The 14,329-nt window shown below is 38.6% G+C and overlaps 1 protein-coding gene across 2 annotated transcripts in view; it reads right to left on the minus strand.

Annotated features, from left to right (window-relative positions):
* Positions 1–14,329, minus strand: part of VAV3 (vav guanine nucleotide exchange factor 3) — a 180,291-nt gene that overhangs the window by 30,170 nt on the left and 135,792 nt on the right. For both annotated transcript variants that reach the window (XM_082311703.1, XM_082311702.1), the window contains exon 20: positions 6,865–7,001. In XM_082311703.1, coding sequence (XP_082167829.1) covers positions 6,865–7,001 — 137 coding nt within the window. The remainder of the gene's footprint in view (positions 1–6,864; positions 7,002–14,329) is intronic.

Consider the following 14,329-nt stretch of genomic DNA (forward strand, 5'->3'; position numbering starts at 1 on the left):
ATCACAGTCACTGAATAAAATATATGAATGAGAAAAAACATTTGAAGGAGCACAGCTGAACGTTGATGTTGTATGTGCCCACACACCATTGCTATTCACAAGAAATATTTATATAAAGTGAAAGAGTCTGAACAAGATGACACATCATACAACGTATGTCCACAACAACTAGAAAAGAGCCAAGGATCAAAATTTGATGAGCTCAGGGAGACCACTGTGTTACCTTCTGAAAGTGCAAAAAGGGACATCATTTCAAATGTTCGATAGTGTTTCATAATGTTTATAGTGCTTTCTCCTGCAAGTCAGAAATACAGTCTGAATACTTACAAGATTATTTCCTACTGTTTTTCCAGAAATCTATTTGCACACGCCAAAATCTAGAATGAAAGCTAGCTTTGATTTGCAGACATTTAAATGAATCAAGATGCACTGAATTATACCAAACTGAGCTGTTCTATGACTTCAAATAAAAATAAAAAAATAAAGCCACATTATAGTCACTGAAGAAACTGTAGCGTAAACAGAAAGACCAGTCCATGGGACAATATGATGTAGAGCCAGCATTACATTACTTTGCTTACATACTGCTAGCAGTACACAGTGATACGAATCGCAGCTTAAAAACCCAGCACAGAAGCAAAGATCATGAGACTAGCTGTGGTCTGTACTGGTCAAATCATTATCACAACGCAGACATTATAATGTATACACATTCAGAATAAGGAAACTGAACTGCAAGCCATAGGCCGTATTGTAACATATATGTGCACTTTAAGTATTCTGTGGGTAACAAATCAATGGCACTTGCAGCAAAAAATGAATCATCTGGAGGACACTGAGCATTCACTGAAATGAAGTGGTGAGAAACTACATCAGTGCGCAGACTTATACAGAATCACAGAGTCATAGAATGGTTTAGGTTGGAAAAGGCCTTTAAGATCATCAAGTCCAACTGTTAATCCAGCACTGCCAACTCCACCACTAAACCATGTCCCTAAGCACCACACCTACCCATCTTCTAAACACCTGCAGGGATGGAGACTCTACCACTTCCCTGGGCAGCCTCTTCCAATACCTGACTACCCTTTCAGGGAAGAAACTTTTCCCAATATCCAACCTAAACTTCCCCTGGCACAACTTGAGGCCATTTGCTCTCGTCCTATCACTTGTTACCAGGGAGAAGAGACCAACCCCCACCTCCCTACAACCTCCTTTCAGGTAGTTGGAGAGAGCAATAAGGTCTCCGCTCAGCCTCCTCCAGGCTAAACAACCCCAGCTCCTTCAGCCGCTCCTCATAAGACTTGTGCTCCAGACCCTCCACCAACTTCGTTGCCCTCCTCTGGACACGCTCCAGCACCTCGATGTCCTTCTTGTAGTGAGGGGCCCAAAACTGAACACAGGACTCGAGGTGCGGCCTCCAGTGCCGAGTACAGGGGCACACTCCCTGGTCCTGCTGGCCATGCTGTTCCTGATACAAGCCAGGATGCCATCGGCCTTCTTGCCCACCTGGGCACACTGCTGGCTCATGTTCAGCCAGCTGTCGACCAGCACCCCCAGGTCCTTTTCCACCAGGCAGCTCTCCAGCCACTCTTCCCCCAGCCTGTACATGCCACGTGATGGCACTCAGGATGATCTGCTCCATAACCTTCCCCGGCACCGAGGTCAGGCTGACAGGCCTGTAGTTCCCCAGATCCTCCTTCCAGCCCCTCTTGTAGATGGGTGTCACATTGCTAATATGAGAGGTACAGTATTAAGAAATACTCTCTGCCCAAGCAACAATCTTAGAATTTCCTTAGATGTCACCACTTGTTGGAAGATGCTGCTCTGTGCAGCTGTGGGACACAGGCGCGTCACTTCATTGGGCTAGGAGAGGCTACAAGTGAAGTATGGGTTCTATGGACAGTACACTAAGACCAACGCGAAAGCAGCAGTAGAGAAGTCACATAGACAGACTCTCTCATCACACAAAATATCCCCAAGTACTGTGACGAGTACAAAACTTTGCCTTTGCATTTTGAGCAATACCATGAATGTAACAAGCACTGAGACAACCCAAGAAAGGCTTTGTCTTCCGAAGAGAAGCTTCACATGAGATAACTGCAGATGGCTTTGTTAGTTAAATAAAATTACACATTGCTGAAGGAAACAGCTCACTATAAAATGCTCTGTCAATAATGAGCTCATATGAGTAATTTGATAATGTCCTTAGGAGACTAGGTTATTTTGTTTACTTTAGAAATCCTAGCTAAATTCATCAAGGCTTGGTGTCATTCATACACAAAACCATGACCTGTTGTCAGATGATCATTTCAAAATTTAAGATATATCCATCAACTCATTAGCAACAGCAAAATTCTTATGCCGCCATACTTCACTTCTACTAATTATTTCTTTCTACTTTATGTTTCCTGCTTGCTAATTTCTTTTTGTTTGATGAGTAAGCATTTCCCTTGAACATTGCCCTATAATGGCTTATGGTCATTATAAAAGCAGAAGCAAAGGACTGGACAGAACTTTAAAATGTATATTATGTATATACTATTATGTTATATTTCTAAATTATTATATTATATATTAAAATACGTATTACATGTATGTGTGTGTATGTGTGCAATACATATTCATATATACAAGGGCCAATAAAGCCCTTCAGTCTATTTCTTTCAATGACGGTCTCGGCAAGACTAGAAGCTGATTCACAACTCTTGTACCTGTTTTAAGGAGGAAGACTTTCTGAAGCCATTTGACATACTTGCTCTAAATTTCCAGACTGTTGCTGGCTACTTAGCTATGCAAAGCTCATTAACTTCATTGGACATGCACAGAACTCCAGGATAGCTAAAATTTATAAATTATCACATCCTTCACCCATTTTCATTTTGTGTCCTGCAAAGTGTGGTGAAGAGAGGAAGGAGACAGACAAAAAATTACAAACCAAATTACAAACAAAAAGGAAAAAAAGGCACTTTCAAAAGGCACTTTTACAGTGCTGCCTCCCCAATGTTTCAATTTTATATCATAAGTATATTTACAATATACTTAATGCCTTTGGGCTGTTTACAGCAGGACCACTAGCTACTGAAGCATTAGAAAGTACATCTGTAACAGCTGTTACTTGATATGGGTTTAATCTGCATCAAAGAAAAGCTGGTTTTGAAAAAGGAAAGAATCAGTCCAGGAAACATCTGTATTCTTTTGGCATACTTGAGAAACATGATTGCCTGAGGATGGCGGGTAATTGCAATGCAAACCTGTAAAACTAGAATTACATTGTATCTTATGGTAGACAATGTGGCACCCCTGAAAGCCTACCCTCAGGTTAAGCAGGTACCAATTTACTCAAACCAAACTCAGAAGAGGAGAGAAATATTCACATCTATAATAAGAATCTCACTACTTCAAAGCTGCACTACTACAGCTGAAACAACTAGAAGTGCTCTGGTTAAGGAGTCTGAAATTTCCATTTAAAACACTAGGTTTTCTCCTCTCTCCCCTGTCCAAGCCCCTCTTCTTTTTCTTATTTCATTCTGCAAGTGTTGTTAGCCAAGCACAGCTAGGCAAGCAGCATGGCTCTTCTAGTCTTACACCTTGACTGAGCAAAGAAAAGTAGTCATGCACTAGGGGATGCATGAATATCAGCATAAGACCATCCTTCTCTTTATATGCAGCCAGGTGTTTACTGAGGAGAGTAAAATAACTTGTGACAGTATCAACGCCCCTGTATTACACATCCTCTTTGAAGAAGGCTTAGGTTTTGAAGGCAGTGAAGAGGCAGAGAGCAAATTCACGGAATTCAGAAATGCTTATCCCAGCCATCTTATTGTCTCTGTGATTGCTCAGTTTGCCTCTCAGAAAAGTATTTGCTGTTTCATAAAGAAAAAAAAAAAAAACACACCATACTTCTCCTGTTTTCCAGACTGCATAACAGGGAGATTCATACGCGTATATGGTCTTGAATTGCTACAGAACTTACTACAATGTTTGCATGATTGTATAGCAATTCTTAGCAGAATTTTAATGTCCATCAAAACACATTTGATCACATTTAAGCTACAGCTTAAGCATTGCTTAGTAACTTGTGGGGTTTATTTGATGTACTGTAAAGAATGAAAAAATTATACTTAAACCACACATACTTATCCATTACAAGCACTTGAATTTCTAAACTGAGCAACGGTCAACTTAAAAATCCATTCTAATATTAGTCTTATAGAATCATAGAACCATTAAGGTTGGAAAGCACCCTTAAGATCATCGAGTCCAACCATTCATCCAGCACTGCCAACTCCACTACTAAACCATGTCCCTAAGCACCACAGCTACCCATCTTTTAAAGACCTCCAGGGATGGGGACTCAACCACTTCCCTGGGCAGCCTCTTCCAATGCCTGACTACCCTTTCAGGGAAGAAGTTTTTCCTAATATCCAACCTAAACTTCCCCTGGCGCAACTTGAGGCCGTTCCCTCTCGTCCTATCACTCATTACTAGGGAGAAGACACCGACCCCCACCTCGCTACAACCTCCTTTCAGGTAGTTGCAGAGAGCAATAAGGTCTCCCCTCAGCCTCCTCCAGGCTAAACATCCCCAGCTCCTTCAGCCGCTCCTCGTAAGACTTGTGCTCTAGACCCTTCACCAGCCTCCTTGCCCTTCTTTGGACACGCTCCAGCACCTCGATGTCCTTCTTGTAGTGAGGGGCCCAAAACTGAACACAGGACTCAAGGTGCGGCCTCACCAGTGCCGAGTACAGGGCAACAATCACCTCCCCGGTCCTGCTGGCCACACTATTCCTGATACAAGCCAGGATGCCATTGGCCCTCTTGGCCACCTGAGCACACTGCTGGCTCATGTTCAGGCAGCTGTCAACCAACACCCCCAGGACCTTTTCTGCCAGGCAGCTCCCCAGCCACTCCTCCCGCAGCCTGCAGCGTTACATGGGGTTGTTGTGACCCAAGTGCAGGACCCAGCACTGAGCCTTGTTGAATCTCATAGAGTTGGCCTCAGCCCAACGATCCAGCCTGTCCAGGTCCCTCTGTAGGGCCTTCCTACCCTCCAGCAGATCAGCACTCCCACCCAACTTGGTGTCACCTGCAAACTTACTGAGGGTGCACTCAATCCCCTCATCCAGATCATCAATGAAGATATTGAATAGGACTGGCCCCAACACTGAGCCCTGGGGAACACCACTCATGAGCAGCCAGCCTCTCCAGGAGAATGCTGTGGGAGACAGTGTCAAAGGCCTTACTAAAGTCCAAGTAGACAACATCCACAGCCTTCCCCTCATCCACTAAGTGGGTCACCTTGTCACAGAAGGAGACCAGGTTAGCAAAGCAGGACCTCCCTTTCATAAACCCATGCTGGCTGAGCCTGACCCCCGGTTGTCCCGCACGTGCCACGTAATGGCACTCAAGATGATCTGTAATGAAGGTGAGCTGTAAATTACTCTAAAATGCCTCTTGAATAAAACTTACAGATTTTAATACAGATTGTGTTTTGCAGGTTTTTTTCTTAATATGGATTTTAAAATGCAGATGTCATTACAAGACTTATGAAAATCTGTATTAAGCAGTCGGTGACAAGACAGCTTGTGAGAAAAAAATTTCCTCAGTGATGCTAATGGAGACAACAATTTCCATTAAGATTCAAATCTATCACTAAGGCTTCTGGGGGAAAAGCCTCCCAACACTTTCCAGTTTCTGCTAGTTAAACACAGTGAGATTCTAGCTAAATTCTTTAGCGTGATATGTACAAATAACATCTAAGACAAATTCCAGTAGATTGAGTTGATGTATGTATATGAACATGGCAATAGAATCAGTCCCACAAGGTGCCAATAGTTCTGGCTTGTACTTAGTCAGATGATTACCTTCTAGCCAGTCCCAAAACAAGAGTGTGCTTAAATGCTTCTCTGGATCTGAACTCAAGACCTTGCAAAACCAAGCCCTACATATAAAACTATATAGGCCAAAATCTGCCAACTAACATTTGAAAAAATTTATTTTTAGTGACGTGAAGTATCTATGGTCTGCTAAATAACATAAATAATGACAAAGACAAACACAGGAATGACAATTCAAGACAACGACAGATGCTTCCCAGTTGTTGTTCTATTAATATCCTGAAAGTTCTTCTATTTAGCTCTATTTTCATTTATCCAATAATATCAGTAGTATGTAGGATTCTAGTACAAATATTTAAGAAAACAATCAAGAAAAATGAGGCATGCTTTAATGCATGTATCTTTAAAGTGAATGCAAGACAGCATTTTGAAACTGTTTATATAGTTCTCAATTAAAAAGAAATTTCAGTAACAGTAGTACTGATGTGAATCACGTGATACTGACTTTTGCCATCAACAGAACATACTCTTCCCACGTACATAAAAAAACCTGTTCTTAACTGACTTGAGAGGTCATCAAGAAGTTTAGGTGTGGTTCTGTTTCAGAGAGCTATTTCTTTCCCCTATAAATCCAATATTCGTAATTGGGTTTTGCCAATATAGCTTTTAGTTCTGCTATGTTAAGAGAAGCAGTGACTGAAAATTCACAGGACTTTGTTGTTTATGTGCCAAACGCTCTCCTTAACTCCTACAATTGCACTTAGAAGGATTGCTACCAATGCCATGTTCTTGCAGATTTATTCACTGGGAATTTTACTCTAGGGCTGCAAGAATGAAGCTTTACACAGTATAGGAACTACTGGCACTTTAAAAGTAAAAACAGCTGTATTAGACATTTATTTTGGGTAAAACACAAAGATATTCTTCTGTTGTTCAAAAAGGAAAAAAAAATTACAAGAGCAATATATCAGTAAGCATTTAATATCTGGGACTAATAGAATATAGCCACTTGCTAAATGATACAATACCTGCCAAAATAAGCTATGTGCGTCTCCTCTAATTAGTTCAATAGTGTCCCCAATCTGGATATGCAATGGTGGACCATCTTGTGTCGCTGGCTGTGGTATTCCATTGTAGTTTCGAATGACTTGCATTTTTGGTAAACCTGAACAAACAAACAAAAAAACCACAACCAAACAAAACATAAGTCAGCATATAGTTTTAGTTAATGACAATTTATAAAATCTGAAGACCACATAAGCAATCAATCAACAAAGAGACACTATGTCTTCAACAGGTACCTGACTAAGGCACTAAGGCAATGCCTTAGTATTATACCATGTACAACCTAATAGAAAAGAACTATGTTGAAAAAACATCTTTGTACTCTCTTCTTCTTGGGGTAAAGTTGATTTCATGTCTATGGAGGCTCTTTCCTCTACATGTGGAGGAAAACTGGCTCTGCATAAGGTTCAAATATCAAGGCTATCTTTGTAGTTCCAAGGCAAAAATGGTGACGAACTAATATTAAAGACACCAAAATGGATAATCTCATCAATTTTAGATCAGTATTACCAAAAAGCCTACTGCTGATGTGAACATGTCCAAGACAGTAAGGATGACAATCCTTCTAGGCTTCTTGTAAGCTTCCCCCCCCCCCCCCCCCCCCCCAGACTTTCAGGTTTTGACAATATTTTTGGATAGACATAGCAAAGCCTGGATCAATTTAAGGTTTCATTTTCAAGACAAGAACTCTAGCTGTGCACTAGTCCTTCCACATCAATACTGGCTGCATCTAGACAGCTGATCTATGGGGTTTTTTGGGTTTTTTGTTTTGTTTTGTTTTGTTTTTTAAAGGGAGCAATCCACTTCTTGAGACACAAAATATTTTCCCCAAAGATTAGTCTCTCTGCCTGTACAAAGAACTAAATCACTGTTTATAACTACAGTTCAAGAACCCTCCAGAAGCACATATCAAATGGGGGGCAGAATACAGGATTTCATCCAGAAGATAAAACTGTGGGTACTGTAACTCCATGTTCTTATAACTACAATGGTATTTAAAAAAAACAAAACGAAAAACCAAAAACAAAAACCCAAAACCTTAAAGCATTATGGACAGCTAGTGTATTACACTAAAAGAGCGTGCTGTGATGTTATAAGAAAACTTGAAATCAAGTGAAGTACCACCCACTCCATAACAAACATAGTAAAGACTTAAAAGCTTTTAGAAAAGCATTTTTTCCCCACTCTTTGTACTGCAAAAGAAACCATCGTTTTAACAGAACAGACCTATTTTTAATGACTCTCCCTCTATCTTTAAATAAAACTTGATATAATAATTTCCCTGTTTTTCACTGCACATGGGATGTTAAAATTGCAACAATTAAGTGGGCATATCCATTTATAATCTTAACCACAACGTTTTTTGTTAAGTAAGATTTTGTAAGAATGTATATTAATAAATACAAATAAGAGTGAAAGCATGTGAAGTTAAGGTAGCTGGGCTGCCATATTTAACCAGTTTCTTGCTGGAGAGTCATGATTAACTTCATTCTAACAACAAAGGATCAGCAGGCCTACAAAAGACCTATTTCTGTTTTAAGATCGCTACTGTAATTTAGGTGGCAAGAAACACAAGTATTCATGATCTCCTCTAAATTGTATGAAACATGAAAGAGAGCACCTTCAATAATTACTAGTCTTATATTTAAGAATAAATACTAATCCAAAGTGCTGATGAAACATTAAGCAAAGTAATAACAACTCTTATGTTACTCAACCCAATGTCACCATAACTTTTCTTATCTTTTCAAGTTATCTGGCATACTTAAAATGAGCACCTAATTATTAGTAATTCCACTTAGGTAAATACTAGACTTCGCTTTAGTTCTCAACTGAAGGCTGTCATGCTTTCAAATACTGATTCAGCATCAACAAATATTGCATCTATCACATGGCAAATAGAAACAATGCTGCATACAAGTATCTACTCAAAGCTTACAACTTTGTCCTAATGGAAGGAAACTCCCTCATCACAATATAAGTGATAGCTCTGCATATGTAATAAACAAACTAAGCATGCACTCAGAGACATACTTGGAAATAGAAACAAATGCACAAAAATATTCACATTACGAAACCTTCTATCAGGTGATTTAGTTAATCACATTTTTAGTGTGCAGATACAATATACCTAAAACATCACCTTTGTATTGATCTCATCAGAAGATAATCAAGAAATACTCTCATGCACTTTTCAGCGCAAATCCTGGGCTTTTTTAAAGATACATACCTCTGAAATTATTAATCATAAACACATATAAAATGACTTCTTATTTCTGTTTCACTGGTAATTATGATTATTGGCATCTCTGAAAACCAGGCCAAGACAACGTGCGAAAAAAATCATGCTGTGTCAACAAGCAGAACTATTCAAAAGGCAACACAGAATTAATAATGTTAAATCATATCATGCTTAGAATACTTTTGTATAATTCAATATGCTTAATTCTGTAAAATCCTCCAGCAATTTTGATTACAAAATTCCCTTGGCAGATACAATGTTGGAAGATTTGATCTAACACCTCTTGACATCACTAGAAATAATTCTATTCATTTAAATAGGCTTCTGGGTTACGGTCTTAGTCTTAACGAAGTTCATTATCTTGCTTCAGATCCCTTCTTAAAACTTCTTTGCCATAATGCCTAGAGAAACTGTGACAACTACAGCATTGATGTGCTACAGCTGCTCTCTATTATGGTGACCAACAAATCTTTTTCTTCTACTGTAATTTTACTACCTATTTTTATCCAATTGTTGTCTTTGGTCTGCTGAGGAGTTCTTTGTGCTCAGCATTGTCTTTGCTATGAATACACACTGCCTAGCACAATGTAGATGCACTATCACCAGACCTACATAAACCAGCACCTGGAATAAAAGGGATACATGGCGAGGATTCCCATACATTGCAATAATACAGAACATTGTGATTTCATTAATTACTGTATTACTTTCATTCACCCACTTGAGTAATGATACTGTGTGCTAGCTTCAAGGCCACTGATCAAAGATGCATGTATAAATAAGGGAAGTTATCTTCTGCTGCTAATTATTTAGGCACACATTAGATTTGACTCAGATTCTGAAAAGTACTTTGTACCTCAACGTATAACAACTGAAGGTAAATTCTCCCTCCAACAACAGGATTGTCTGAGTCACAGAGAACATATTCATTTCAATATCAGCAATACCAGACACGCATAGACAGCCTGTACTGATGACATATAAAAGCAATGAATGTGCAAATAATGTGTTTTACTCATTGTATAAAAATATCATCAAAAGGACCCGTCCCTGTTACAGGATTTTAAACATTTTTTTAAAATCAGTTTTTCCAGGAACATAAGACTAAATGGAATCTTTGGATTTATCAGAAACAAGCACAAACTATTCTGGAATAGCTATTTTTCCATGGATAAATGTTCCTCTCACAGAACTTCCCTTATATCACCATTAAGCATAGAAGAAATAAACGGGGTACAGAAAAGTTAATAAACTGAGGTAAAGAGTCAAAGAGCTCCAAACAGAATACTCAACTTTCTTATCAACATGTAATTACAGATTTGATAATAGTAGCTCAGGAACAGTTTAGCAGATTAACATTGAGATGGTGTACAATTAATTGGACAGAATCTGGTCAGCCCTTCACCTCCTAACCTATACAAAGTACACTGGGGTGTGATGGATCAAGTCCTATCCATCGTTATCACAGGAAACAGCTCATGCAATCTTTCAGCTGTTCAGCAAGCTTATCCTAAAACTAATTTGTTTGTTCCTATTGTTCATTTTAGAACTTTATTCTCTGAGCATTTAGAATCTTCTACTTTTCAGTGTAAATTAGTTCACAGCCAACTTACATCCATCTAGAGGCAGCAGTCTGAATAGTTCTTTTCCTTGTCTGCATTTATTTTCATAATGTAGTTATACAGAGCAATCATACCCCTTTTAACCTTCATTTTGCTAGGCTAAACGAGCCAAGTTCTTTTAGGCTTCTCTCATAACATTTCAATTCCTCTGAGGCAGTATACCAACTGCTTTACTGAAGTTCAGACAGACAAGATCTAGAATATTTTCCTTGTGGATCTTGAAATTTCATTCTTAATTGGCACATGGATTCATCACAAATATACTCATTAAGAATCCTGAGTACTTGCTGTAATATAATAATGCCGACAAGAAAAAAACAGTATGTTACAGAAACCTGAAATGGTTTAAGTGTAATTATGGATTATTTGTGATAGAAACAGTATAGAAACATTATGCATTAATGACTAAAATGTGAGATATAATAAGCATTAGAGACGTTGCCATTTCGATGTACATAGCTGCAGTACTGAGAGTATCTGACAACGGCAGAAAACTTCTGGGAACATATCTGGCGCAAAAATGTTATTCATGAATACGTTTAGAAGCAGATAAAATTCCAACACAAAGGATAAGGTCAGTATTTCAGCCATGCATTATTATAATTAATGGCAAAAATCCCACTGGCTTTCATGAGGTTAGATTTCCACATGACTGAAAGCTTTTGTCAGGAAACTTCCCAATTTAAAGATGCAAAACCAGCCTGGCAGTTTCCAACCTTGAAATCAAAAAGCAAACTGACCCAGTTATTCCAGCAATAAATAGCTGAAATTTGCTTCACTTGAAAACCAGGAAAACTCCCAGATTCCTAGGAAAGTCTTCATAGCCAAGCTCTGGGCCACAGACCTAACACAAATTGATGATCTAAATCGTAGCTTATGAGAAGAGCAGAAAGCATGCTAGAGTCAGGGTTTGCAAAGTAAACGTTACAGAAACATAAAACCTTTCATAAACCATACCACACATTTGAGTATTTAATCTCATAGTTATGAGTCGAGGAAGAAGGCTATATTTTAGAATTAACACAGTACATAATAAGTTAGAATACCCATTATATATGAAATTATGAGAACATATAAACTACTTGTATTCCTTACAGCAGCTCTGCATTTATGAACAGCACTGAGCAACCCTCAGAGTTTCATGCAGAGATTCAAAAATGTTATTTTTTGCTAACAACATGCATAATGCATGCCCTATGATGACCTCTATCTGTCAAAATTGATTCCAGCATCTGTTATTTCCAAACAACGCAGAACATGGTTTATGCTTTGGGCAGGGATCATTTTAACATATAGAATAATGACATAGATGACAGGAGACCAGGGTTCAAAGGTGAATTTGTGGATATACTACTATATACTATTAGCACAAAGACGTAAAACAGCTTTGTCTGTATTTAACATCCATTCCTATTTAATATGAGTCTTGAAGAAAGACTTTCTTTTTCTCTACGGAAAACAGCCTAGTCACCAAATATTTATAACCTGATCCAAAATCCACTAATGTAGTGGAAGAAAGCCTCCTGACTTCATGAGGCTTTGAATCTGAAACAGAATGTTAGACTATCTGACAAGACCACATCTTAATGCTTCCAGAATCTCAACACAATGGCATTTGCCTATAGGAAATGACATGAAGTCTCACTAATTCTGTCCTTTCTTTTACCAAAAGAGCATTTGGGGTGTCTGTTTGGACACTCTGAACTTGCTTTAAACCTTTTTGGTTTATATTTTTGTAGCTACAAAAATAGGGAATGCGGCTCTGCTGAGGAACAAACTGATATTTAACGATTGATGAGCCTTCCATAGCAAAGACCAGAAATACTCCACCTCAAATCTCAGAGTAGGTGCATCTCCAGCCATCTTCACCCTCCGACCAGGAAACGCGGGCAAAGTAACCCACAGCAGTATCTCATTGTCCCATTGGATTAAATGTCTGAACAGTGACCCACAGTGTCACGAATCATTTTAACAGCACAAACTAAAGGCACAGAGGCAAAGAAGACCTTGTATTTACACAAAAGTGAAGAAATCCAACATTAGTATTTACACCATGGTAAGGTGAAGTTAGATAGTGAAGGTTTCAGATCAAGGAGCACAACTGCAGATGATAAAGTAACAAGGAGTTGTGATAAAAAAATGAAAAAGGAAAACAGATGGGTTGATAAGGACAGCAGTGTGAAGAGCAGGTGGACAGTTATATCCACAATCTGAGCATCCATGAGACAAAAAACCAGCAGCGTTGCCACCTTTTTTGGCAACATCTTGGTCCAATACTAATATTATTAAAAGCTAGTTAAAGGGAAGGTCTATTCTGAGCATGGACTATATGAAAACAAAGTCCTTTGGCATTCTCTGTATGTTCTCCAAATCACCTCTGCTAGTTTCAGTGTTTAAAATTCCTGTTCCTAATGATTTTGTTGCAGCATTAACAGTAAATTGGATTCTCCTCTCTTGCACTTATCAAGACAGCTGCTTCTTAATTCCTAATCAGTGTCATCTGTCTCCACAACCAGTGGAAGTCAATAGCTTTTTACAGTTTCTGCCAAAGGCAAAACTTGTCTAGGACTTCTCAGCTGGTGAGGAGACATGAGAAAAAAAACAACACTACACAATAATTTACAAAAAACCACTTACATTCAGTTTCTAGGGCTGTCTATTAATGACACGAAAGAAAATAGGTTTGGTTTTTTTTTACTTTTAGGCCAAATACTTACGACATAAATTACAGAACTCACGTACATGGAACATGCCAGCACAGTCTTTTAAGTGCACTCTTCAGAGTGGCAATGATTTAAATAATTACTATTGGACAAAATTAATACAATAAGTTGTGAATACAATGAATAGACACACCTCAAAGGAGATATTTTAATTGAACTTTTAATTCTCCCAGTTTTAAGTCATTATTGTTGTATGTCATCATAATTAAAAGTTCTAATTTTAGATATTGCTCATAAGCCTTACATTCAGGCAAGATGCCTGAAATGCTGACGGTGTCTAAGAATCAGCTTTGAATATTTCACTTGTTTGTCTTCTCTTTAGCTGTTTTGAGTACTGCTCAACAAAGTCTCAATATTTTTCATAACCACAATGCCTGAGTTTGCTGCTTGACTCAATTTTAAGTCAAAAAAGTTCAGAAGGCTGATTATTAAAACATTTAACAGTTACCATGAGCCTTACTCAACTAACTGTTTAAGCTTCTGCTTACAAAGGTGTGTAAGTAGAGCAGCACTGGCAGGGCCTTCTTCCATGAACAGAGAACTCGCAAGCACTGGCGGGGGGGGCATGGGCAAAAATCTTCACTATCTCATAATTCAGATGACAAATTTGTAATGCACTGTTCCTACCATTGTACCTCCTTAAAAACCTTCTTGAAGCAGCATTCAGGGTTCCCTCCAGTCCTTTACTACCTGTCAAATCTTCTATAACTATTCAAAGACTCATTTTTTCCACCATTTCTCTTTAATGCTGCATGTATAAGCTGTATTCTTGGCAGAGACCTCTGCAAAAATGGTCAACCATCAACTAAAATGAAGATGTGTAGGAGGAAAAAATCTGTCT

The sequence above is a fragment of the Platalea leucorodia genome (assembly GCF_965183815.1).
Source record: "Platalea leucorodia genome assembly, chromosome: 5".
Taxonomy (NCBI): Eukaryota; Metazoa; Chordata; class Aves; order Pelecaniformes; family Threskiornithidae; genus Platalea; species Platalea leucorodia.